The 26,964-nt window shown below is 43.3% G+C and overlaps 1 protein-coding gene across 1 annotated transcript in view; it reads right to left on the bottom strand.

The window, feature by feature from the left end:
* LOC126094460 (histone PARylation factor 1) overlaps positions 1-26,964 on the bottom strand; it is a 112,947-nt gene that overhangs the window by 83,437 nt on the left and 2,546 nt on the right. The window contains exons 2-3 of the mRNA XM_049908843.1: positions 4,566-4,667; positions 3,489-3,732 (exon numbers count right to left, since the gene is read on the bottom strand). Of these exons, the coding sequence (XP_049764800.1) occupies positions 3,489-3,732; positions 4,566-4,667 (346 nt within the window). The remainder of the gene's footprint in view (positions 1-3,488; positions 3,733-4,565; positions 4,668-26,964) is intronic.

Here is a 26,964-nt window from a genome sequence, read left to right as displayed (position 1 = left end):
TGAAGCAGGCAAAAGGGAATAAGAACACTTGAAAAAGGAGATTGACAGGAAGTGCAAAATGGCTAAGATGGAATGACTAGAGGACAAATATGATGATTTAAAAAGCATATATCACTTGGGGAAAGATACATATCGCCTACAGGAAAGTTAAAGAGGCCTTTGGAGAAAAGAGAAGTAACTGTGTGAATATCAAGAGGTCAGATGGAAAATCATTCTTAAGCAAAGAAGGGGAAGCTGAAGTGCGGAAGAAGTGTACAGATGGGCTACACAGGGGAGATGAACTTCAAGACAATATTATAGAACTGGAAGAGAACATGGGTGAAGATGTGATGGGAGATACGACACTGCAAAAATAATTTGGCACAGCAGTGGAAGACCTAAGTCGAGATCGGGCCCCAGTAGTAGATGACATTCCTTCAGGACTACCGATAGCCTTCCATTTGGCATGCAAGATTTATGAGACAGCAAAATATCCTCAGACTTCACAAGAAGAATATAATTCAAATTACAAAGGAAGCAGGTACTGACAGGTGTGAACATCGCTGAACTATCAGTTTAATAGGTCATGGTTGCAAAATAAAAAAACCTTCACCTGAAAAGCCCATGAAGGCCCAACAGTACCAACCGGCCACTGTGTCATCCTCAGCCCACAGGCATCACTGGATGCAGGTATGGAGAGCCGTGTGTCAGTACACTGCTCTCCCGGCCATGTCAGTTTTCATGACCGGAGCCACTACTTCCCCATCAACTAGCTCCTTAATTGGCCTCACAAGGGCTGAGTGCGCCCCGCTTGGCAGACCGGACAGTCACCCATCCAAGTACTAGCCAAGCCTGAAACTACTTAAATCTGGTGATCTTACAGGAACTGGTTTTACCGTTGTGGAAAGGCTATTGGAATATATGGGGCAATACTGGCCCTACAACTTATCTTAGAAGATACACTGAGGAAAGGCAAAATTCTGAAGGTAGCAGGTGCAAAATATAAGAAGCAAAAGACTATTTACAAGTTGTATGGAGACCTGACGGCATTTATATAGTCGAGGGACATGAAAGTGAAGCAGTCATTGAGAAAGGAGTAAGACAGGGTTGTAGGCTATCCCCAATCTTATTCAGTTTGTACATTTGGATTAGATTAGATTGGACTGGATTAGAGTCAGTTTTTGATCCACAGACCCAAAAATGAGATGATTCTCATGGATGTGGAACAAGTCAGAAAATACAACACAAAAATCATAAAACATTTGAATATAATACTCACTACCCTGATAATTTGTCAGGAGGTTGTCAAAATGTGTGAATACATTACAGTAAACTGGAACTGCTAATATTTCCAGAATTAATACATTGTCAGAATGAAACATAGTTATGCACTTGTAATAAATTTATCAAACACAAAATATCTATTTTTTACTGTATTGACCAAATGCTGTCAAAACTGAAAGCTAACAAACACTGTTACTTAAGCTGGTCTAACAATCTTTGTTAAGGTATTCTTCTATGGTGTAGAAGAAGCTGTCTTTCAAACTCTGTTTAAACTGGGCTTTATCTGAAACCAGTTTTTAATGGTTGCTGGCAATTTATTGAAAATTGTGTTTTCCTGAATATTGGACCCCTGTTTGGACCAAAGTAAGTGATTTTAGGTCTTTAGGTAGATTGTTCTTAATCCTAGTACTGATACTATGTATTGAGCTATTGGAAATAGAGCCATATTGCTTGGAACAACTGTCATATACTGACAAGCAGCAGGTTAGAATACCAAGTTCCTTGAACACGTTTCTACTTGATTTTCCTAAATTTACGCCACAAATGAGTCTTATTACATATTTTTGCATGCTAAAAACTATCGTTCAGTTTGATGAGTTACCCCAGAATATGATCCCATTCCATGTAATGAAAGTAACCAAAGTACACAAGTTTTTTATATATCTCCTGCAGCTGACATCATTCTCCCTGCAAGTGCAAACTTGTTTAGGCACTTCAGTAATTCAGAGCAAGCAATAAAGGAAACCAAAGAAAAATTCAGGGAGAAGAAATAAAAACTTTTGAGGTTTGCTGATGACATTGAAATTCTGTCAGCATCAGCAAAGGACATGGAAGTACAGCTGAACAGAACGGACAGTGTCTTGGAAGGAAGATATAAGATTAACATTAAGAAAAGCAAAACTAGGGTGGTGGAATGTAGTTGAATGAAATCAAGTGATGCTGAGAGTCACAGAGTAGGAAACAAGACACTTAAGGTATTAGAAGAGTTCTGTTATTTGATCATCAAAATAACTGATGATGGCTGAAGTAGAGAGTATATAAAATGTAGACTGGTAACGGCCAGAAAAGCGTTTATGAAGGGAGATTTGTTAACATCAAATATAGACTTAAGTGTTAGGAAGCCATTTCTGAAAAGTATTTTATGGAGTGTAGTCATGTATCGAAGTGAAACATGGACAATAAACAGTTAGGACAAGAAGAACAGAAGCTTTTGAAATGTGGTGTTACAGAAGAAAGCTGAAGATTTGATGGATAGATCACATAGCTAATGAAGAGGTACTGCATAGAATTGAGGAGAAAATTAATTTGTGGCACAACCTGACTAGAAGAAGAGATCGGTTAGTAGGACACATTCTAAGACATTAAAGGATCACCAATTTAGTACTGGAGGGAAGACTGGTGGGAGGTAAAAATCGTAAAGGAAAAATAAAAGATGAATACAGTAAGTAGTTTCAGAAGGATGTTGGTTGCAGTAGTTATTCAGAGGCGATGAGTCTTGCATACGAAAAAGCAGCATGGAGAGCTGCATCAAACCAGTCTTCGGACTTAAGTCCACAACAACGGCAGCGGCAGCAGCAGCAACTACTACTACTCCTACTACTACATTGTTGTGGTAGCGTGACAGGACTCTGAATGTGAAAACCATTCAAAATAAATTTAGAAAAAATAAAGAAAAATAAAAGGAGGAAATATGTCATTAGATTGATACAAAATTGAAACAGGGTAAACATAGTTGCTGTACACTAATAAACAGTCACTTTAGGGAACACAGAATAACAAGTACAATGATTTCAGATGAACAAGATGGCTGGATAATGGAACCAGAAAAGGAGGTGATAAGATGGAAACAATAACTGCAGAAACTTTAAAGGGTCCCAGATGAAATTTGGCCAATTGAATACGAGGACATGGTATTATAATAAGTATTAAAATAATTTTAAAAATTCATAATACTGGAAGCCTCTGTACCAGGACACACATCCATAATTAAGTTTTCCTTCAACATTTATTATTATTATTATTATTATTATCTATGTACTGTCAATTTGGCCCAGTTGTGTAAACAGTAAATATGAGCTAAATGGATTTCCTGCTGGCAATGTTTTCCAAATAACCACGCCCAAAAAAAACCAAGTTCATAAGTTTACAAACATTGTCACATAAAGACTACTGCACAAAACATGGACATTAGCAAACAGTCAAAGCTTACAAGTTCTGTGTCTCACCTTGAGGCTTGTTGTTAGACAAATGTTCACAAAATAACCAGAACTCATAAAAATCTTCAGGCATTTCAACTAAGAACTTCTGCTTAATAAATTCTTTTACATCACAAGGGGAGGAACTTCCTTTGTCATCCATTTCACTGGAATCATCTTTGCGAATAATATGCGCTTGAGGAGTATGTGCAGTTTCAACTTCAACACTGCTCGTGGATTGTTGCTCTTTTTTTTCATTTTCACCACCACTAGGCTGAAAAATCACATTAATTTACTACGTGGAGTCAAGCACATGAATGACTAATATAAACTGAAAGCACACAGAAGCAGAACATAGCTTTCCAACAATATTCAACGCCACCATCAATACATGGTACATGCAAATATTTAATTTTTTTTTATCAAGAAGAGGGTAAATTTAAAACTGTTCATATTTTACACTTCTAGAACTGATAATGAACATGCAAAAAGTTGACATCATTGAACTGGCTTTGTTTCATATCCAAAACTGATGTAAGGAGTAAAGGAGACCACTACCCAAAAAGCAGAAGCGTTCAGTTGTCAACACACACACGAAAAAGAATTAAAACTTTGCTAGCTTCCACACAAAATCTTTTGATGAGCTAGAGAGCGCGCGCGCGTGTGCACACACAAATATATACACACGTGCACCCACAAACATATGTACACGCATGCACGCATGTCCACACACGCACCTGAGCGCATAATTGTGTGCATTGTGTGTCCAGCTACATAATGTAGACGTACGTACGTGCGTACGTGTGTGGTGGGGGGTTACGTATCCATGCATGCATTTGTGTTCTAGCTCATCGAAGGATTTCTTCCAAAAGCTAATGAAGTTTTCATTCTTTCTTGTGTTCCTTCACTCCTGAAGTATTTACATTCTGCCAGAACTTTGTTTACTATACAAAATAAATTTAATTCACTTCTCAAACTTCTCCCCCCCCCCCCCCCCCCCCTCCCTGACACCAACACTTTATTTTCAGACACAGATAATTTTACATTTGCAGCCTGCACTCCAAACTAATGAAAACTAAGCTGCTTATAATTTTGTTCTGAACATACCTGGTCGCTGGAAGAATGGGCCGCCACTTCATCTTGACTCTGCTTTACAATGTTGTGCTTATCTGCTTTATGTCTCTTGTTTTGTTGCAAACCATGATGATCCTGAAATAAATTCAGTATTACTGCAAGCATATCACTTATTATAACATAACTGCACTGATAAATACAAAATAAAGGATCAAAGACATTTTACTTAGAGTGTTGGGGGTGGGGCTGTTTAACAAACTGGTTCACATTGCTTACAAAGACTTAGGCTATTAATTTTTTTAATACTGCTACAGCTCCTGTCAGCCATGATCTTCCCTCTCCACCTACTGCCAGAAGACAATTCCATGAGAATGCAGGTTTTCAATTAAATTTCACTGAATAACTCTTCTCAAGTTATTAGCCAAGTGGTACTATTGCCTTGGAGCAATGTTTCAACAAATTTCCTACTCATTATCTTCATATAAAGTGACGAGGAAGAAACTTGTGGAAATGTTACTTTCATATGATGCTGCCAATCTGAGAAGATTTTAACAGAAATCACTTTTCCTTTCCACCAAACTATTACATCTATACCAAACAAATTGCAACAACTAGAAGAGGAATCAACTACAGATAGCTCACTAGTTTGCATTACAAAACATTGGTGTTGATGAACTGAAACAATGTGTATAGCTTTAAACTTGTGCAATCTATCATGCCATTATACTAGAAACTCCGTAGAAGTAGTGGGTCAGAAATGTGTGTCAAGAAATGAATTGTGTATGAAGTTAGAAGTAACAATTTCACTAACGAAGAGAAACACTAAATTATCTGCTACATCCGTAAGTGTCAGATTTGTACCAAGACTAACTAAGCCAGTTATTTACTGTTCTCCCAGTGGTGACATGCATGCTCTCAACGATAAATTAATCAAGGTTCAGGATGCAGTTTCTATTCCCAGGTAGAAAAACCTCATTTGCACAGACCTGAATATGAACACAATGAATCCAAGCGAGTTTTTGTGGGACATTATTTACTCAACAACATACACACTTTTAGAATATCACCAGTGACACACACTGCCACGAAGATAAAAGAACATACAGCACCAGACATTAATCATATACTAAATGACATAAGAAAGGAAGTTGTGCTACTGTTGCAAACAACCTTACTCTTTCGGACTACTACTGCCAAAACTTCAAACAAAACACAATCCTTAAAATAAAAAACTGAAGAGTCTTTGTCAATGCAAAAGGTTTGAAATTACTAAATAGTTAAACATTGGGGAAAAAAATAGGAAAAAGAAAAAGGGTACTTAGAAATCAGTGTGAATTAGACGTTTTCATGATTGTTGTATATATTTAAATTTAGATTATATCTAAAAACAAAGATGATGAGACTTACCAAACAAAAGCGCTGGCAGGTCGATAGACACACAAACAAACACAAACATACACACAAAATTCAAGCTTTTGCAACAAACCGTTGCTTCATCAGGAAAGAGGGAAGGAGAGGGAAAGACGAAAGGATGTGGGTTTTAAGGGAGAGGGTAAGGAGTCATTCCAATCCCGGGAGCGGAAAGACTTACCTTAGGAGGAAAAAAGGACAGGTATACACTCGCACACACACACATATCAATCCGCACATACACAGACACAAGCAGACATTTGTAAAGGCAAAGAGTTTGGGCAGAGATGTCAGTCGAGGTGGAAGTAAAGAGGCAAAGATGTTGTTGAAAGACAGGTGAGGTATGAGTGGCGGCAACTTGAAATTAGCGGAGGTTGAGGCCTGGCGGATAACAAGAAGAGAGGATATACTGAAGGGCAAGTTCCCATCTCTGGAGTTCTGACAGGTTGGTGTTAGTGGGAAGTATCCAGATCACCCGGACGGTGTAACACTGTACCAAGATGTGCTGGCCGTGCACCAAGGCATGTTTAGCCACAGGGTGATCCTCATTACCAACAAACACTGTCTGCCTGTGTCCATTCATGCGAATGGACAGTTTGTCCCTTGGGGATTTCATAGGGATGAACTAAGAGGTTATGAAGGTTAGGTGGACGGCTCCACCAAGAGTGTCTTTCCGCCGTCCACCTAACCTTCGTAACCTCTTAGTTCATCCCTATGAAATCCCCAAACCACCTTCCCTACCCTCTGGCTCCTACCCTTGTAACCGCCCCCAGTGTAAAACCTGTCCCATGCACCCTCCCACCACCACCTACTCCAGTCCTCTAACCCAGAAGGTGTACACGATCAAAGGCAGAGCCACATGTGAAAGCACCCACGTGATTTACCAACTGACCTGCCTACACTGTGAAGCGTTCTATGTGGGAATGACCAGCAACAAACTGTCCATTTGCATGAATGGACACAGGCAGACAGTGTTTGTTGGTAAGGAGGATCACCCTGTGGCTAAACATGCCTTGGTGCACGGCCAGCACATCTTGGCACAGTGTTACACCGTCCGGGTTATCTGGATACTTCCCACTAACACCAACCTGTCAGAACTCCGGAGATGGGAACTTGCCCTTCAGTATATCCTCTCTTCTCGTTATCCGCCAGGCCTCAACCTCCGCTAATTTCAAGTTGCCGCCACTCATACCTCACCTGTCTTTCAACAACTTCTTTGCCTCTTTACTTTCACCTCAACTGACATCTCTGCCCAAACTCTTTGCCTTTACAAATGTCTGCTTGTGTCTGTGTATGTGCGGATGGATATGTGTGTGTGTGTGCGCGCGAGTGTATACCTGTCCTTTTTTCCCCCTAAGGTAAGTCTTTCCGCTCCCGGGATTGGAATGACTCCTTACACTCTCCCTTAAAACCCACATCCTTTCGTCTTTCCCTCTCCTTCCCTCTTTCCTGATGAAGCAACGGTTTGTTGCAAAAGCTTGAATTTTGTGTGTATGTTTGTGTGTCTATCGACCTGCCAGCACTTTTGTTTGGTAAGTCTCATCATCTTTGTTTTTAGATATATTTTTCCCACATAGAATGTTTCCCTCTACTATATTCATATCATTAATTTAAATTTAGATTTTTAGAAATATTCAAGAAAGTATCAAATTCCATAGAATCACAAGAGACAAATAGCTAGGTACTCAAAAGTGATAAGCAAATCCTCTGCGACATAAACACAACTTTAACTACACATAAAATCTAAATCTACACCTATAAATCGCAAGCCACCTTATAGCATGTGGCAGATGGTATTTCTGGTATCACTATCAAAAAACTCTTCCCCATTCCATTTGCCAATTGTGCGTGGAGAGAATGACTGTTGACACACTTCCATATGAGCTCTAATTTCCCTGATTTTCTTGTCACAGTTATTTCACGATATCTGCGATGTTAAATAATATGGCGGCTGGCTCCTTTGAATGTAAGCTTTTAGAATTTCAGTAGTAACCCTCCCTGTGATATGCAATGCCTCTCTTGTAGCATCTGCCACTGGAGACTGTTTAACATCTATGTAACACTCTCATGCTTATGGAACATGCCACACTTTGTTGGCTCTTCTCTATCTCTTCTATTAACCTGACCTGCAAGGATCCCAGATTGATAAGAACAATACTCAAGAATAGATCTAACAAGTGTTTTGAGAGCCACTTCATTAAAGGATGAATAGATTCTTCCCATGAATCTCAGCCTGATATTGGCTTTTTCTACAATTAAGTTTTGTAAGATCACTCCACTTTAAGTGGTTCCTGAATCACAGACCTTCATCACTAACATCAATTTGCAATGTGATTATGGAACCTATACTGTGTCTGAACATTACAAATTACCTTTAAGAAAATTATCTATTGACACATAGCACAGATTCAGAAAATATTGTTCTTGTGAAACACAACCAGCTCTTCTGTCACATGAAGTAATCACTGCCATCAACAGGAGATCTCAAACAGTTTCAACATTTTTAGATTTCCAGATGGATTTTGACACTATTTCTCACAAGTAGCTTCTAATCAAACTGCATGCCTAAAGAGTATCATCTCAGTTGTGTGACTGCAATTATGTTTTTCCCATATGAAAGGTCACAGTTCATTGTAACTGACGGAAAATTGTCGAGTGAAACAGAAATGGTATCTGGCATTCCCTAATGAAGCATTATAGGCACTCTGCTTTTCTTAATCCGTATAAACTATCCTGGAGACAATCTGAGCAGCCCTATTTACTGTTCTCCCAATGGTGAAATGCATGCTCTCAATGATAAATTAATCAAGGTTCAGGATGCACTTTCTATTCCCAGGTAGAAAAACCTCATTCGCACAGACCTGAAAATGAACACAATGAATCTAGGTGAGTTTTGTGGGACATTGTTTGCAAATGATGCTGTCACTGACCATCTATTGAAGACATCAAAAAATCAAACCAATTACAAAATGATTTAGATATCTGTGTGGTGCAAAAAGTGGCAATTGCTTCTAAATAATGAAAAGTGTGACATCATCCCCAAGAGTACTAAAAGGAAACCATTACATTTTGGTTACATAATAAATCACACATATCTAAAGGCTGTTAATTCGACTAAATACCAAGGGATAACAATTATGAACAACTTAAATTGAAACAACCACATAGAAAATGTGTAGGGAAGGCAAAGCAAAGACTGTTTTATAACAGTATTTTCACAGTTGTTGAAAATAGGCCAGGGATGCCAAGCTTGGTGCAGAGCGGAACCAAAACACTGTTGCATGAGCTGCAGCAATATCACCCGCTGGTTTCTACACTGCCATCGGAGGCCCATGGCTTGCAGTGCCGCCGCCACAGCAGAAAGGCTGTACGACCGCAGCAACAATGGGCTACTTGCCACACCCATCTGGCTGCTGCCTTGTTTCAGTATGTGTGTTTACAAGAAGTACATCAGCACGATACTTATGCACATAACCAGTACAAATACCTGCCATTTCTAGCCAAAATATTAGCAGTTTGGCAGTGCCTACAATGACAGGAGGTTCATGCCAGGTGACAGGGCAACATGTCCTGTAAGACTCCACGACCAATGAGCCACCTACTGGTTACTTGGTACCTTCCAGCTGATTTGCTACCTCAGGCTCGTATCAGCTGTAGCTGGTCTCCTGCCTTGGAACGCAGAAGTTTATGTCCAATATGGTGCAGCCACCCACCACCTGTACTTGTGCAGCCAAACTGTTGCTGCATAACACTGCTTGCAGGAGCGGTCTCCACTGCTAGAGAACCACAAGAAACACAACACGCTGCAGAATTCTGTTTCTGCAGGAATGCCCTGTACTGAATTCCAGAGCCATGCCAAAGTGGCACATGTGTCAGCAGTCCTGCTCTGCACTTATGATAAGGCAACCAATGTTTGGAAAATGCCTCAGTGACTACTGACCTTGGTGTCATCAACACAAGCCTCGTCATAACTGCTATGGGTCAATGTTACAAGTGTTGCAACTCGAAACTGAATTAAATTTTTGACTACTGATGCCATTCAGATATGCTCTGACGGCCATCCTGACAACAACCTACTACCACGTCCCAAACCTGCTAGTGTAGTGACCAACCACACAGGCGCACTGCAGTTGGTGTCAGAAGTTTTGACTACCACCACTAACAGCAATGTTTGTAGTAACACATAGCGTCAAGTCACAGCCAATGTTCACAGTGGAGTACTACTCTCAATCAGTAAGGTGTTCACAGAGCAACTTACTAGGGCACTGCATGCCATGCGCTAAGTCATTATCGGTGGGGTGTTCTACACACTACAGCTATGGCCATACTGCTAGGCAGTGTACTGAAACAAAATGGTTAATGATTAGGCATAGGGCATGGGTCAGTATGCTATGGTAATGAGTGTGTAAACTATTGTTTTGTATTACTGATTTTTATATCTGGTTGTGTATTGTGGTTAAAGGTTCCACAATGGCAAGGTCCAGGACACGAGGTATTTTTGTGCACGAAGCAATTCAGTTGTTAATTAATCAGTTACTTCAATTGCGAGCAGATAATATGGAGTTGCATAGGCAACTGGCAGCTAAGAAGGAAAATGAGATATTGCCAAAGCCAGCTAGCCCCTAATACATGAAGCAACCACTATTACTCCCTTTTCTTGCAAATCAACTGAGGATGTTGTGTCCTTCTTGGATGACTCGGAGGCAGCAGCAAATATTGTAGGTTGGGTGGATAGTCAGCTATTGCAAATGACATACCTGAGACTGATAGAAGAGAGAAAATATTTTGTGAGATGTACAGATGGTTTAAAAAATGGACACAAGTTTGAGGATTTAAAACAAGGCCTCCAGTAATGCTACAAAAAATGGAATAGCACAAGGTTTATCTGTGACCAGTTAAGTAGAATAGCGAAAAACACAATGAGATGGTTGAAAGTTTTTCTCATAGTATATGGAAAGTTAATGCACAGACTTATGAGATGGGTGACAGTGATGAAGTAAATAGGATTAAACTGCAAGAAGCCAAGCACAGGGAATTAGACACCTTTCTGAGGGGGCTGCCACCAGACATATCTACAGGGGTTTAGTTGGTTGGTTTAAGAGGGGGGAAGGGACCAAACAATGAGGTCATCGGCCCCTTGTTCCAAAGGAAACAATGCCACAAAGATGAAAATACGACAATGAGAATTACAGCACAAAACAGAATGAAAGGAAAAACCACAACAACAACTGAAGGGCAACAAACACTTAAATGGACAAAAAGGGACAAGAAAACCACAAAGACGCAAGAAACAGGTAGAAGGAGTTAAAACGAGATAGCACGTTTTACCATGGTTGGCTGACCATGAGGATATAAAGGAAAAGCCAGTCACTCTGCTACACATTAAAACCTCCACCCTGAAAGCACTAGGGTGGAGGACACACAGGGACAGAGGACATGTGTTAAAACTTAGAACAAATGATAAAACTCACCCTCGCGAATAAAATGTAAAACTAAAGCTGCTGTTGAGGCATTGTCACCCAACACTGAAGGTAGGGTGCTGGGAAAGTTAAAAGTCCGCCAAAGATCGGCTAAAAGTGGGCAGTCCAGCAAGAGATGGACAACAGTCATTCATGAGCCACAGCAACACCGAGATGGGTCCTCGTGACGGAGGAGGCAACCATGTGTCGACCATGCATGGCCAATGTGGAGCCGACAGAGAACCACAGAGTCCTGGCGAGAGGCACACACAGGGGTCTTCCTCACATTCACAGTATCCTTAATGGCACGCAGCTTGTTGTGCGTACTGAGGTTATGCCATTCCGTCTCCCAAAGCCGCAAAACCTTGCGGCTTAAAACTGAACGCAGGTCAGTTTCAGAGAAGCCAACCTCCATAAGCAGTATCCGCGTAGCCTGTTTGGCCAGCCTGTCGGCAAGTTCGTTGCCTGGGATTCCGACGTGACCTGGGGTCCAGACAAACACCACTGAACAACTGGACCATTCCAGGGCATAGACAGACTCCTGGACGCTTGCTACCAAAGGATGACGAGGTTAGCACTGGTCGATAGCTTGTAGGCTGCTCAAGGAGTCAGTTCACAGGAGAAATGACTCACCTGGGCATGAGCAGATGTGCTCAAGAACATGAGATATGGCAGGCAGCTCTGCAGTGAAAACACTGCACTCATCTGGTGAGGAGTGCTGTTATATATGTCCTCCATGGACACAGACAAAGCCAACGGGACTATCAGCCATTGAGCCATCGGTGTAAACCACTTCATGGCCCCGGTACATGTTGTGAATTGAGAGGAAGTGACAGCGGAGAGTTGCAGGGTTAAATGAGTCCTTAGGGCCACATGAAAGGTCCAGGCAAAGCCGCGGCCTAGGTGTACACCATGGAGGTGCTCGTGAACGAACCTCAAGTATAGATGGTAAAGGCAAGGACACCAGTTTGGAGAGAAAGGATCACACACAAACTGCAATTAAAAGCCTTGATCTGGGCTGCCGATGAGGGAAATGAACCGCCGTGGGCGGGAAAAGGAGACAGTAATTTGGATGCGCAGGAGAACTACAAACGTGTGCAACATAACAGGAGAGCAATTGTGCATGCCTAACCTGCAATGGTGGGACTCCAGCCTCCACCAGGACGCTGGTCACTGGACTTTGTCCTAAAAGCTCCTGTCGCTAGGCGAACATCACAGTGGTGCATTCGGTCGAGTAAATGCAACGCTGAGGGTGCTGCCAAACCATAAACCAGACTCCCACAGTCAAGACAGGATTGAACAAGGGCTCTGTAGTGCTGCAGCATAGAACGATCTGCAACCTAGTTGGTGTTGCTCAGCCAGTAAAAGGCATTGAGGTGCTGCCAGCTCTTCCACTTCAGCTGATGGAGGTGAGGAAGCCAAGTCAATTGGGCTTCGAAAACCAGTCCTAAAAATTGATATGTCTCCACTACGGTGAGTAGATCATCATTAAGGTAAAGTTCTGGTTCCGGATGAACATTACAATGCCAACAGAAGTGCATAACACGTGACTTTGCGGCCGAAAACTGGAAACCGTGGGCTACAGCCCATGACTGCGTCTTGTGGATGGCTCCCTGTAGGTGCCGCTCAGCAACACCAGTACTGGTGGAGAAGTATGAAATGCAGAAGTCGTTTGCATACAGAGAAGGTGAGACAGATGACCCTACAGCTGCTGCTAAACCAGTAATGTCCACTAAAAATAGAGACACACTCAAACGGAGCCCTGCGGGACCCCATTCTCTTGGATATGGGGCGAACTATGGGAGGCACCAACTTGGACACGGAAAGTACAAAGCGACAGGAAATTGTGGATAAAAATTGGGAGCAGGCCTCGGAGACCCCACTCGTATAATGTGGCAAGGATATGATGTTGCCAGGTGATGTCTTATGCTTTTCGTAAATCAAAAAAGATGGCAATCAGGTGTTGGCATCTGGAAAGGCTGTTTGGATGGCAGACTTGATGAACACAAGATTATCAGTGACAGAATGCCTCTGGCAGAAGCCGCCCTGACATGGAACCAGTAGGCCATGTGACTCCAGGACCCAACCCAACTGCTGACACACCATACGTTCCAGCAGCTTACAAAGAACGTTGGTGAGGCTGATGGGCTGACAGCTCTACACATGAAGCGGGTTTTTACCGGGTTTGAGAACTGGAATGATGGTGCTCTCCCGCCATTGCGATGGAAAGATGCCATCACACCAGATCCGGTTGAAGATGACGAGGTGATGTCGCTTGTAGTCAGATGAGAGATGTTTAATCATCTGACTGTGGATCCGATCTGGCCCAGGATCTGCGTCTGGGCGATGTGTAAGGGCACTGAGGAGCTCCAACTCTGTAAATGGGGCATTATAGGGTTCACTGTGGCTTGTAGCAGACGAGAGGACTTTCCTTTCCATCCCCCGTTTGAGGGTGCAAAAGGCTGGGGGGTAGTTCTCCGGCACAGATGCTTGAGCATAGTGCTCAACAAAGTGTTCAGCAATCGTGTTTGCATCAGTAGATAACACGCCATTGATGTTAATGCCAGGGACACCTGTTGGGGTCTGGTAACCAAAAAGACGTCTGATCGTCCAGACTTGGAAAGGTGATGTATGGCACACAATGGTGGAGACATACCCCTCCCAACACTCCTGTTTCTGTATTTTGATAAACTGGCAAATGCGGGCATGGAGCCGCTTAAAGGCTATGAGGTGCTCCAGGGAAGGGTGCCACTTATGGTGCTGTACATCTTGCCAATGCTGCTCAATTGGCTCAGCGACTTCTGGTGACCACCAAGGGATCACCTTTCTCCGGGGGCACACTAAAGAGTGAAGGATCGTGTTTTCTGCCACTGTAATGATTGCTGTAGTCATCTGCTCAACCATCACATCGATGTTACCGTGTGGAGGAATGTCAACGGTGACCGCAGAGGTGAAAGTTTCCCAGTCTGCCTTGTTTAAAGCCCACCTGGGCAGGCATCCATGGGCCTGACGCCAGAGCAGTGATAGGAATGGGGAAGTGGTCACTACCGCACAGGTTGTCTTGTGCTCTCCAGTGGATACATGGGAGAAGTCCTGGGCTGAAAATGGATAAATCAATGGCCAAGTAACTATCATGAGCCACACTGAAATATCTGGCGGCCCCAGTATTTAAGAGACAGAGGCCGAATTGAGACAGTAAAGTTTCGACATCTCTGCCTCAGCCAGTAAGCATAGTACCACCCCACAAGGGGTTATGGGTGTTGAAATCTCCAAAAAGTAGGAAAGGTTTAGGGAGTTGATCAATCAGTGCAGCTTATACATTCAGGGGTGCTGCACCATCTGGAGGAAGTTATACGTTGCAGACAGTTATTTCCTGCGTCATCCTTATTCTGACAGCCACAGCTTCAAGAGGAGTTTGAAGGGACAAAGTTTCACTACAGACTGAGTTTAGGACATAAACGCATACACCACCTGATACTCGATTATAGTCACTATTGTTCCTGTAATATCCCTTATATCCTTGGAGGGCAGGGGTTCCCACTGCCGGGAACCAGGTTTCCTGGAGGGCAACGCAGAAAGTAGGTGTAAAGCTTAACAGTTGCCATAGCTCAGCCAGGCGGTGGGAAAAACAGAAGCAATTCCACTGGAATATGTCGTCGTCATGATATTCGGAATGCAAGGAAGATTCAACGAGGCAGTTTACACCTCAGGGTCACCCGAAACCACCAACTTATTGTCTGAACAGTCTATGTCCATTGCGTCTGAGTGTCTGGCAAGATCTAGGTCCTCAGCGGACGCCAGGATCTCCACCTTATCCCCAGACGCAGAGCTTGTAGGTAGTGGTGGTGTGGGTACCACCACATTTTCCTTGGTCTTAGGGTTCTTCTTCTTGGACTTTTGTCACTGCTCCTTGGGTTTCTCTGAATGGGAGGGCTTCACTGACTCAGTCCCCGGGACTGAGAATGATCGTGAAGCCCTACAACCAGCTGCTTTTGGGATTTCAGCCACTGACAGGCATCATCTTTCCCATTAGCAGAAGCCTGAGAAGGGAGTGACCCAAGGGACCATTTTGTGGTGAGAAGAGCCAAAGAAGACTTACTCTTCTCCGGCTGAGAAGTGGGGACTGGTGTCCCCGATGGCTGGGGGAAAAGGGGGGGGGCGGGCAGTACTCCTGAGGTAGGTGGTGCGGAAGCAACAGGAGGAGGGGGGGGGAGTGCCCCCCCCACCATCAAGGGGGCAGGTGTAGCCTTCTGGCTCTGAAAGCCGACTGGAATTCATGGCACTGATGGGGGCTACAACTGTTCTCTTAGCAGCAGCATACGAGGTGGTCATAGCCAGAGGATGTAGGTGCTCATATTTTCTCTTAGCCTCAGTGTAGATTAGTCAGTCCAGGGTCTTGTATTCCATGATTTTCCTCTCTTTCTCTAAAATCCTGCAGTCTGGCAAGCAAGGTGAATGATGACACAGACGGGAGGTGGGGCACATGGATTATTGGGGTGTGATGGACGTCCACCACCTCGATAGGTGACGCTGGAAGTACAGCGGGATGACATATGGCTGAATTTGCAGCCCTTAAAGCACCGTATTTGGGGAGGGATATATGGCTTGACATCACTGTGGTAGACCATCACCTTGACCTTCTCGGGTAAAGTGTCACCCGATTCCTCGGACCCTGATGGACGCGCCACACGAAATGAACACCTTGCCGCTCTAAACTAGTGCGCAGTTCATCGTCGGCTGGCAAAAGAAGGTCCCTGTGGAAGATAATACCCTAGACCATATTTAAGCTCTTATGTGGCGAGATGGTAACAGAAACATTCCCCAACTTGTTACAAGCAAGTAGAGTGCATGATTGGGCAGAGGATGCTGTTTTGATCAAGACTGATCCAGATTGAATTTTGGACAAGCCCTCCACCTCCCCAAACCTGTCCTCTAAATGCTCTACAAAAAAACTATGGCTTCATCAAAACAAAGGAGTCCCCATCAGTTCTCGTACATATGAGATACCGGGCTGAATAAGGTTCGGTGCCATCCTTAGCCTGGCGTTCCTCCCATGGTGTGGCTAGAGAGGGAAATGATTTAGGGTCGTATTTTCTTGCATTGTACTGAGACTTGGAACGCTTAGAGACTGCTGGTGTTTGATCACCAGCAAGTGATGACGTGGTACGCTTCATTGTGCATCATCCACCCTGATGCCACCCACTCCAACCACGAGTGCTCCTAACAGACACCACCCAGCCGCAGCAAATGCCACCTAGCAGGATGGCCATTGCTGGGAGTCCTGATGCCCCAGGATGACAGGCATCTACTCCTTGGCATTCATGGGGAGTTAACAGCACAGACATCAGCAGAGCGATGCCTTTGTTGCCAGGGGACTACAACCAACAGGGTACACGGCAGGTCCCACCACAACGGACTGGCTACCATGCTGTATATGAGGTGCAATGAAGTCCATGGTCATCATCGGCACAAAAAGCGACACTGCATAGTGCATGGTGGAAAACGCATCCAGCAAGGCATCCATGCCCAAGAGATGGAGAATGAGCTGGACTGCAGTGCGATGATGAGAAAGTGGGCTAAAGATCTCAAGGCACGATGGATACAATGCACCCTGTAAGGCACCCTTCCCCAATTGGCTCGGTCTTTAGGAAAATTTTGAAAAATGGAGGTTAAACCCTACAGGGGACCATCACATAAAGGCCGAAACATGAGACTCCTTTTAGTTGCCTCTTATGACAGGCAGGAATAAATTGGGCAGGGGGCTACAGGGGTTTGGATATATATCTCCTGTATGCCGCTGTTAGGTTGACTACAGAGTTAGAGGAGAATGACGTACCAACAGGGGTCTGTTTTCTGCTGATATAAAGAGTTATTGGTATGGATGATCAGAGCACGTCCAGAGGTGATGTCATCAGCCAAAGATGAAAAGTGTTGTGCGACTGGACACTGACAACAAGACTGTAGGGGCAACAGACAATGTAGGAACAGGGGAAATAAGCAAATGTTAAATATAAATGGGAAACCCAAATCTACTTATGCAGAGACGGAGTGTGGTGGTGTAGTAGGAATAGTGAGAGGCAAGAAATATACATTTATGTTGGACACAAGGGTACATATGTCAATGGCAAGTTTGGACCTCATATGGAGGAGGCAATTAAACCCACCAGGCTATAGTTTGCATGGTGTGGGGGACAATGATGTGGAATCGTTAAGTTCAGCAATTTTGAGGTTTCATTTTAGGGCACAGCAATTTCAGCAATATGTAGAAGTAGTGCCTCATGTACGCAAAGGTTACAGCACAATTTTGGGGAACTTTCTGTTCAAACATCATGCCAAAATTGACCTTTGGCAATGCATGGTGCAACTTAGAGGAACAATGTCAGCTGACAAATATCCTAAGGCTTAATTCGCAAGATTTAAAGCCAGAAGGCACTGGGAAGTTATCTTGGGTGAGTGCAGAACTGGAGTTTACTGTAGATGTGGGTATTGAACACTTACTGGAGAGAGATGACAGGAGAGCAATACCCGTCAGTTTGGATAATTTTGGCACCAATGAGGTAAAGGTGACCAAGAGGCTGATGGTAGAGAATTCGGACATTCTAGATGACAACGATTGGGACATGTCAAGAGAGCCATCGTGATACACAAACTGCCATTAGAACTGCTACTTATGAACGTGGTGCATCTAAAATAAGGAATGCGGTTGGAAACGGAAAAGCTGTTACTGGAATTCAAGAACCTATTTAATCCTCAGGGCCCACTTCCTGCGACAGATATAATGCAACACAGAACGCCAATTGGGCACGAAGCAGCAGAACATCGTAAACCATACAAAACACCTTGGCATTTACAGCCAGTTATTGAGGACTTCATTAAACAGTAGCTAGCCAATGGAATAATAGAAGAGAACACTAGTCCTTGGGGGACAGCTGTCTTGGTTATGCCCAAAAGATCAGCTAACAGTTCAAAAAGTATAGATTCCGTTGTGACTACCAACATCTAAATCGTAAGGTGGTAACAGATGTGTAACTGATACTCAATATCATGGAGACCATCTACAACTTGGGGCAGCACCAGCACTTTGCTACGAGAGATTTAAGGAGTGCATATTGTCAGTTGAATGTGGTTCCAGAGGAATGGCCAATGATGGCATTCTCAGTTTCCTGGTGTCATTACCAAGGGCCGACCGAAGTGTCCGATCCCACCTGTCAGCTTTGACCTGTGATGTAAGGCTGTTGTGGTGTGCGACGTCACAACAGCACGGAATTTAGTTCGTGAGTGGCGTGTTTGTAGGTGTCGTTTTGATGTGATCGGTGGTGCTCTCTGGTGGTGAGTTAGGTGATGCTTCTGGTTTAGTTTGCATGTGTGACATGTTTATAGGTGGCGTATTGTTGCGATCGGTGGTTATGGGGTTCATTTGCATGATAGCATTGTACGTGTGTGGTATCGGGACTGTGCTTTCAGCAGAATATTTTTCAGTGAGTTAACGATTTTAGTTTTGTTATTTCGATGTTATTGTAGATTTTTCTGTTCGTCGTGTGTGAATTTTGGTAAATTGCTTTTTTTATGCCTTTGTTAGGTATGGGTATGACTGACAATGTCAACAGTTTTCGGTTGTCGGCGATGATGAGGGACAGAGCGTTGTCTCTAATAAAATTTCTTCAACTATTCGGATTTTTGGATGAAATCGTGAAGTGTTCAGTATGTCGTGAAGAAATGAGGCTTACTAAAGTTCCGGCATCTCGGACCAGGGACGGCTGTATGTGGAGATGTCATAAGGATAATAGGTCAGGGGAAGTGTTCGATTCCAATATTGTTGGTTTGTTGTGTTTTTTGAGGTAGTGATGATTGTGTACGTGGTTGTAGTTTTGGGTTTTATGATTTTGTACCAGTAGTTTCTGTTGACCTATATAGGTCAAGGGAAGTGTTCGATTCCAATTTGTGGGATCGGGAGCTGATGTTGAGCTATATAGGTCAAGGGATGTGTTCGATTCCAATTTGTGGGTTTGGGAGCTGCTGTTGAGCTATATAGGTCAAGGGAAGTGTCCGATTCCAGAGGATATTGTGTTTAGTGGAATTTGGGGAGTTTTGTGTTGTCGGTTTTTTTTCGTCTTTTGTGTGGTTTGTTATGGTGGTGTGTGTCTAAATTTGTTTATATTTACTTTGTCCCCCACCCAAAAACCCTCAATTTCCCATGTTTGTCCCGTTAGTTTCATTAGTTTTTTTTTTGGAACATTTGTGTGGTGGTTTTTCAATGTATTTTCGTGTTTGTGGTCATGTTTACGTAATGACGTCATAGACGCCATATTGGAGTCATAGTGTATGGTCGTTTCCGCCATATTTGTGACGTCATTGGTCAAAGCAGACAGGTGGAATCGGACGCTTCTGTATTTCCTACCAATACCAAAAGATTCAATTTGGATTAAAAAGTTTGCTAGGAACATTTCAGCAGCTGTTGGATGGGTTTGAAACCTTGGCAACATATGATGTACCTCAACAATATAATTGTGTTCTCAAGGGATATGAAGGAGCTTGTGCAATGATTGAAGGAAATTTTTAGAAGGTTAAGCACTTCGCGTCTAATGTTAAGCACTGAGAAGTGACATTTTGTTCTGAAGGAAGTTAGTGATTTGGGACATATAATTACTCAAGATGGGGGGAAGATATACTCGAGGCTAACACAAGTAGTACAGGATTTCCAGACTCCTAAGACAAGCAAGAAGTTAAATCACTTTTGGGGTTGGCCAATCAATAAAGAAAATTCATGAAAGGGTTCACAAATGTTGCATGGCCACTTAAACAACTGCTACAAAAAGAAAGAAATAAAACTAGAATTAATGAAAAGCTATACTTGAGGGGTTGAAAAGCTTTAATAAGTCTAGTGTTGGTTTTTCCAGAATACGAGAAAGAGCTTTTTACTATCATGTGAAGCTTTCAACCACGCATTGAGGTGTCTTTTGAGTCAAGTAATAGATAGTGTGGAGCAACCTCTGTCTTACACTTCTCGGCAGCTAAATAATGCAGAAAGGAATTGCTCCACAATGAAGGAGATACTAAGTGTAATATACTATTTATATGGTAAGAAGTTCATGGTGGTAACCAACCAAGCCACATTGAAATGGTTGTTGAGGTTGAAAGACCCTTCAAGCAGACTCACTAGGTAGGCATTGAGACAGAGAGAGTTTGACCATGAGGCCATTTGTAAGTCAGGCAAGAAACACAGGAATGTAGACAGTCAAAGCAGGAAGGGTACAGTAGTGCAACCACTGACTTACAGTGTTGCAGAGTGGCAGACACCACAAACTGCTGATGCCAAATACAAGCTGTACACAACACAGGCACACTTCATTGTGCACATCTGCCTGTTATGTAGGTCAACTAAGTTGGGTCAATGCATGGTAGTATCTGCTAAGCTGAGAAGAGAGGTGTTGAAGGAAGAGCACTAACGTATGCTATCTGGTTACAGGGGTCGAAGGGCAATGAATCAAAGGATTGTGAAGTAATACTGATGGAAAATGAGGAAAGAAAATATATACCAGTATGTAAAAAATTCTGTACCATGTGCAAAATGAGCAGATACAAACCATCAGCAAGTACCATTACAAACATTACCAGAGGCAGCTAAACCTTCTCAGACAACCTGTATATTGTGTTTGCATCACTGCTTGATCTCTTTCCATTCTCTAAATTTTTCTTTCCCTTTGGTATTGTACAAATGACAATCTTTTTCTCTATGCTGTTGCAAGTGGCATTCAAAACTAAGTCAATTCTCTGGAGTCTGTTCTATCTCTTTGTGTTAGTTTTAAAGTTCCATATGCACTCTTCTGACTCATTTAACACTGTCAGTTCCACAATTTGCTGCCTTATCTAGTTCATTATCACATTGTTCACTACACACTCACAATATCTTAGATAAAATCTGAACTCTAAATATAAACATTAGCTATTGCCATGCTGTGGCTACATGCCATGGCTGTGCAGAAAAATTGTTTCCTTTCATCTGTCAGAATCGCCATAGTTAGCTGCATCTGTGTTTTGAAACAATCCTGCCACCCATTAGTATCCACCAATATTGTGGCTACGAAGGCTTTCCCGGTGTAATAATTGATAATATTCTTCTCGGGTATGCAGCCGGATCATAACGTCTTCATGACACAATATTTCCGCGGTCCAACTGGCCGCCATCTTCAGGTGAGGGTGCTGGTGCACGATCTCGCCGGAACTGACTTCCTAGCGCAAGCTGCGGCCCCTATATAGGCCGCAGAAGACCCACAACGCGTGCGCGAGAAGGTGCCGTAACTGCCCTCTAGCACAGTAAACATACGGCGCCGCCAGTGGTGGAAATAGGCGAAATCGAGATATCGCTGTCAAAAATTAAAAAAATTTTATTCCGACGATCGAAACACAGACCGTTGTTTTTTGATGTCAGATAACACCAAGTCTTACTTAAAAGATAGCCCTTGTCTCTATTAAAAGATTGTCAGATAAACGAATCTCTAGGGATTCTTTTAAAACGCAGTCCCAATAGCGAGATGCCGGGGCAACCATTTGTGTCTTGTCATAAAGCATTCTGTGTCCCTCGGTGAGACAGTGCTCCGCCACTGCAGATTTCTCTGGTTGAAGCAGCCGTGTGTGTCGCTGAATGCTCAACACATCGGTCCTGAATGGTCCGGATTGTCTGCCCAATATAAGCCTTCCCACAGTGGCAAGGGATCTTGTACACACCGGGCTTCCTCAAACCCAAGTCATCCTTTACAGAGCCAAGGAGCGCTCTAATCTTGGCTGGCAGACGAAAAATACTTTTGATATGGTATCTTTTCAGAATTCTTCCTATCTTCGAGGAAATGCTCCCAGCAAAAGGCAGAAAAGCCACCGATTTGCAGGTATCTTCTGGTGGTTCAGGCGAAGGTCCAAACTGGAAAACACGACGGATCTGTTTATCTGTATAGCCATTCTGCTTGAACACAACCTTTAGATGGTCCAATTCTTGTGTCAAGCTTTCTCCATCTGAAATGGCATAAGCTCTTCTCGCCAATGTCCGCAGGACCCCCGTACGCTGGAACGATGGATGACAGCTAGAAGCATGCAGGTAACGGTCCGTGTGCGTAGGCTTTCGATAAACACTGTGTCCCAGTGTCCCATCATCCTTTCTGTACACCAGAACATCCAGAAACGGAAGCTTTCCATCACTTTCTACCTCCATAGTAAACTTGATGCTAGGATGCAGGGAATTAAAATGATCTAGGAGGCGGTCAAGAGCTTCTCTCCCATGAGGCCACACCATAAACGTATCATCAACGTACCTCCAGAAACAAGTTGGTTTTAAGGACGCCGTCTTCAGCGCCATGTCCTCAAAATCTTCCATAAAAAGATTGGCGACTATTGGGGACAATGGGCTCCCCATAGCCACTCCGTCAGTCTGTTCAAAATATTTGTCATTAAATAAAAAGTACGTCGACGTCAGCACGTGGCGACAAAGCCTGGTTGTTTCCTCATCCAGTTTCTCACCAATTAATTGCAAGGATTCTTCCAGAGGAACCCGGGTAAAAAGCGACACATCAAAGCTCACAAGTAAATCTGAGGGACTAAGAGACAAGGACTTCAATCTCTGAATAAACACCATACAATTGGAAATGTGATGCTCGCATTTACCGACGTGAGGGCCAAGAACAGATGCTAAATACTTGGCTAGATTGTAGGTAGGAGCACCCAAATTACTCACGATCGGACGATGCGGGACCCCTTTCTTATGAATCTTGGGTAGACCGTATAATCTCGGTGGCACGGCAGCACCAGGACGAAGTTTTTTGAGAACGTCGTCAGGTAACGAACTCTTCTTCAGCAGTGAAAGCGTTTTCGAAGTTTCAACGGCTTTCTTCTCAACCCCCGACATCTGATGACGACACCCGTCGACGGACAGTGATTAACCTCACGAGTAAAGAACTGGACGACGCCACACTGTCAGTGTTGGAGAAAGGCCTGAATTTTGCCCCTACACCGAGGAATGTGCCTACCACCGAAATCATCTGCGCAGTCGAACAAGCAGTGTCCAGCTTTTCGGAGGACCAAGCTGAAGAGATTAGGCAAGAGGTCTCACATACATTGCGGCGGGCGCCGCCTCCACGGAGTAACATCTCCTCTCTCGAAAGGGCAGCCGTCCGGTCCATTAGAGAAGACGAAGATCTGATAGTTCTACCAGCAGACAAAGGCAACGCAACGGTTCTTCTGTCATGTGATGACTACCTGGGAAAGATGGATCTCTTACTTGAAGACTCAGCATACAGAACATTGCAGGACGACCCAACTGAACGGATAAAACGGAAGACGCTTTCACTGCTGAAGAAGAGTTCGTTACCTGACGACGTTCTCAAAAAACTTCGTCCTGGTGCTGCCGTGCCACCGAGATTATACGGTCTACCCAAGATTCATAAGAAAGGGGTCCCGCATCGTCCGATCGTGAGTAATTTGGGTGCTCCTACCTACAATCTAGCCAAGTATTTAGCATCTGTTCTTGGCCCTCACGTCGGTAAATGCGAGCATCACATTTCCAATTGTATGGTGTTTATTCAGAGATTGAAGTCCTTGTCTCTTAGTCCCTCAGATTTACTTGTGAGCTTTGATGTCGTGTCGCTTTTTACCCAGGTTCCTCTGGAAGAATCCTTGCAATTAATTGGTGAGAAACTGGATGAGGAAACAACCAGGCTTTGTCGCCACGTGCTGACGTCGACGTACTTTTTATTTAATGACAAATATTTTGAACAGACTGACGGAGTGGCTATGGGGAGCCCATTGTCCCCAATAGTCGCCAATCTTTTTATGGAAGATTTTGAGGACATGGCGCTGAAGACGGCGTCCTTAAAACCAACTCGTTTCTGGAGGTACGTTGACGATACGTTTATGGTGTGGCCTCATGGGAGAGAAGCTCTTGACCGCCTCCTGGATCATTTTAATTCCCTGCATCCTAGCATCAAGTTTACTATGGAGGTAGAAAGTGATGGAAAGCTTCCGTTTCTGGATGTTCTGGTGTACAGAAAGGATGATGGGACACTGGGACACAGTGTTTATCAAAAGCCTACGCACACGGACCGTTACCTGCATGCTTCTAGCTGTCATCCATCGTTCCAGCGTACGGGGGTCCTGCGGACATTGGCGAGAAGAGCTTATGCCATTTCAGATGGAGAAAGCTTGACACAAGAATTGGACCATCTAAAGGTTGTGTTCAAGCAGAATGGCTATACAGATAAACAGATCCGTCGTGTTTTCCAGTTTGGACCTTCGCCTGAACCACCAGAAGATACCTGCAAATCGGTGGCTTTTCTGCCTTTTGCTGGGAGCATTTCCTCGAAGATAGGAAGAATTCTGAAAAGATACCATATCAAAAGTATTTTTCGTCTGCCAGCCAAGATTAGAGCGCTCCTTGGCTCTGTAAAGGATGACTTGGGTTTGAGGAAGCCCGGTGTGTACAAGATCCCTTGCCACTGTGGGAAGGCTTATATTGGGCAGACAATCCGGACCATTCAGGACCGATGTGTTGAGCATTCAGCGACACACACGGCTGCTTCAACCTGAGAAATCTGCAGTGGCGGAGCACTGTCTCACCGAGGGACACAGAATGCTTTATGACAAGACACAAATGGTTGCCCCGGCATCTCGCTATTGGGACTGTGTTTTAAAAGAATCCATAGAGATTCGTTTATCTGACAATCTTATTAATAGAGACAAGGGCTATCTTTTAAGTAAGACTTGGTGTTATCTGACATCAAAAAACAACGGTCTGTGTTTCGATCGTCGGAATAAAATTTTTTTAATTTTTGACAGCGATATCTCGATTTCGCCTATTTCCACCACTGGCGGCGCCGTATGTTTACTGTGCTAGAGGGCAGTTACGGCACCTTCTCGCGCACGCGTTGTGGGTCTTCTGCGGCCTATATAGGGGCCGCAGCTTGCGCTAGGAAGTCAGTTCCGGCGAGATCGTGCACCAGCACCCTCACCTGAAGATGGCGGCCAGTTGGACCGCGGAAATATTGTGTCATGAAGACGTTATGATCCGGCTGCATACCCGAGAAGAATATTATCATCCACCAATATTGTTGGAATTCCATATGTATGTGGTTTTTGACTTGGTTATTACCCAAAGGCTTATTAAAGAAAGTAACAACACATGGAGTATCAAATGAAATCTGTGGTTGGACTGAGGATTTGTTGGAAGTGAGGGGGCACAGTAATATCTCATATGGAGAGTCAATGGGAGATGACTGCCTTCACACAGGGAAGTGAGCTGGGACCTTTGTATTCCAGTTCTATATTAATAACCTGGCATATAATATTAATAATCACTTCAGACTTTATGCATATGCAGTTACTTAAAATAATGCATTGTTGTGAGCTTCAGTTTGAAGACTGGTATGATAAGATCTCCACACTAAGTCCATCCTCTGCAAGGTCCTTCATTTCTGCATACTTATTGCAATTTACAGCCATTTGAACCTGCTTACAGTAGTCATGTTTTTCCACCCCCCCCCCCCCCCCCCCTGTAACCCTGCTCAACTTCCTCTGTTACTAAAGCTACAATATCTTGTCTCCAGTTGAGTCCTATCAATCACTCGCACTTTTGAATGAATTTATGACCTACATCCCCCCCCCCAAGTCCATTTAGTACCTCACAAAAGTTGTCAGAGCTACCCTTCTAATTTCCGGCATTCTTCTGTCAGCACCACATTTCAAAAGCTTCTATTCTCTTCTAGTCTGTAACTTCATCATCCATGATTCACTTCCATACAAAGCTACACTCCAAATGCCTTCAGAAAAGATTTCTTGGGGCTTTAAATCATATTCATTATTAAGAAATTTCTCGTTTTGAGAAATGCTTCTCTTGCTATTGTTATTCTGCATTTTATACCCTCACCACCAGTTATTTTTCTGCACAAATAACAAAGCTCATCTGCTTCTTTTAGCATCATTTCCTAATCTAATTCTCTCAGTATAACCCTTCTAATTTCCGGCATTCTTCTGTCAGCACCACATTTCAAAAGCTTCTATTCTCTTCTAGTCTGTAACTTCATCATCCATGATTCACTTCCATACAAAGCTACACTCCAAATGCCTTCAGAAAAGATTTCTTGGGGCTTTAAATCATATTCATTATTAAGAAATTTCTCGTTTTGAGAAATGCTTCTCTTGCTATTGTTATTCTGCATTTTATACCCTCACCACCAGTTATTTTTCTGCACAAATAACAAAGCTCATCTGCTTCTTTTAGCATCATTTCCTAATCTAATTCTCTCAGTATAACCTGATTTAATTACAGCACATTCCATGCCTTCATTTCACTTTTGCTGATATTCACCTTTCAATTTCCTTTTAAGAAATTATCCAATCTGCTTAACTGTTCTTCTAATTCCTTTGTTGTCTGTGACAGAATTAAGTCATCAGCAAACCTCGAAGTTTCAGTATCTTCTTAGTAAATTTTAATTCCCTTTGCAAATAGCTCCTTGTTTTTCCTTCACATCTTGCTCAGTGTAGGCCTATACATTGAGAAGCATCAGGGATATGCTACAACACTG

The sequence above is a fragment of the Schistocerca cancellata genome, chromosome 8 (assembly GCF_023864275.1).
Source record: "Schistocerca cancellata isolate TAMUIC-IGC-003103 chromosome 8, iqSchCanc2.1, whole genome shotgun sequence".
Taxonomy (NCBI): Eukaryota; Metazoa; Arthropoda; class Insecta; order Orthoptera; family Acrididae; genus Schistocerca; species Schistocerca cancellata.
Note: the sequence above shows the minus strand (reverse complement) of the source record. Positions and strands in the feature narration are given on the sequence as shown.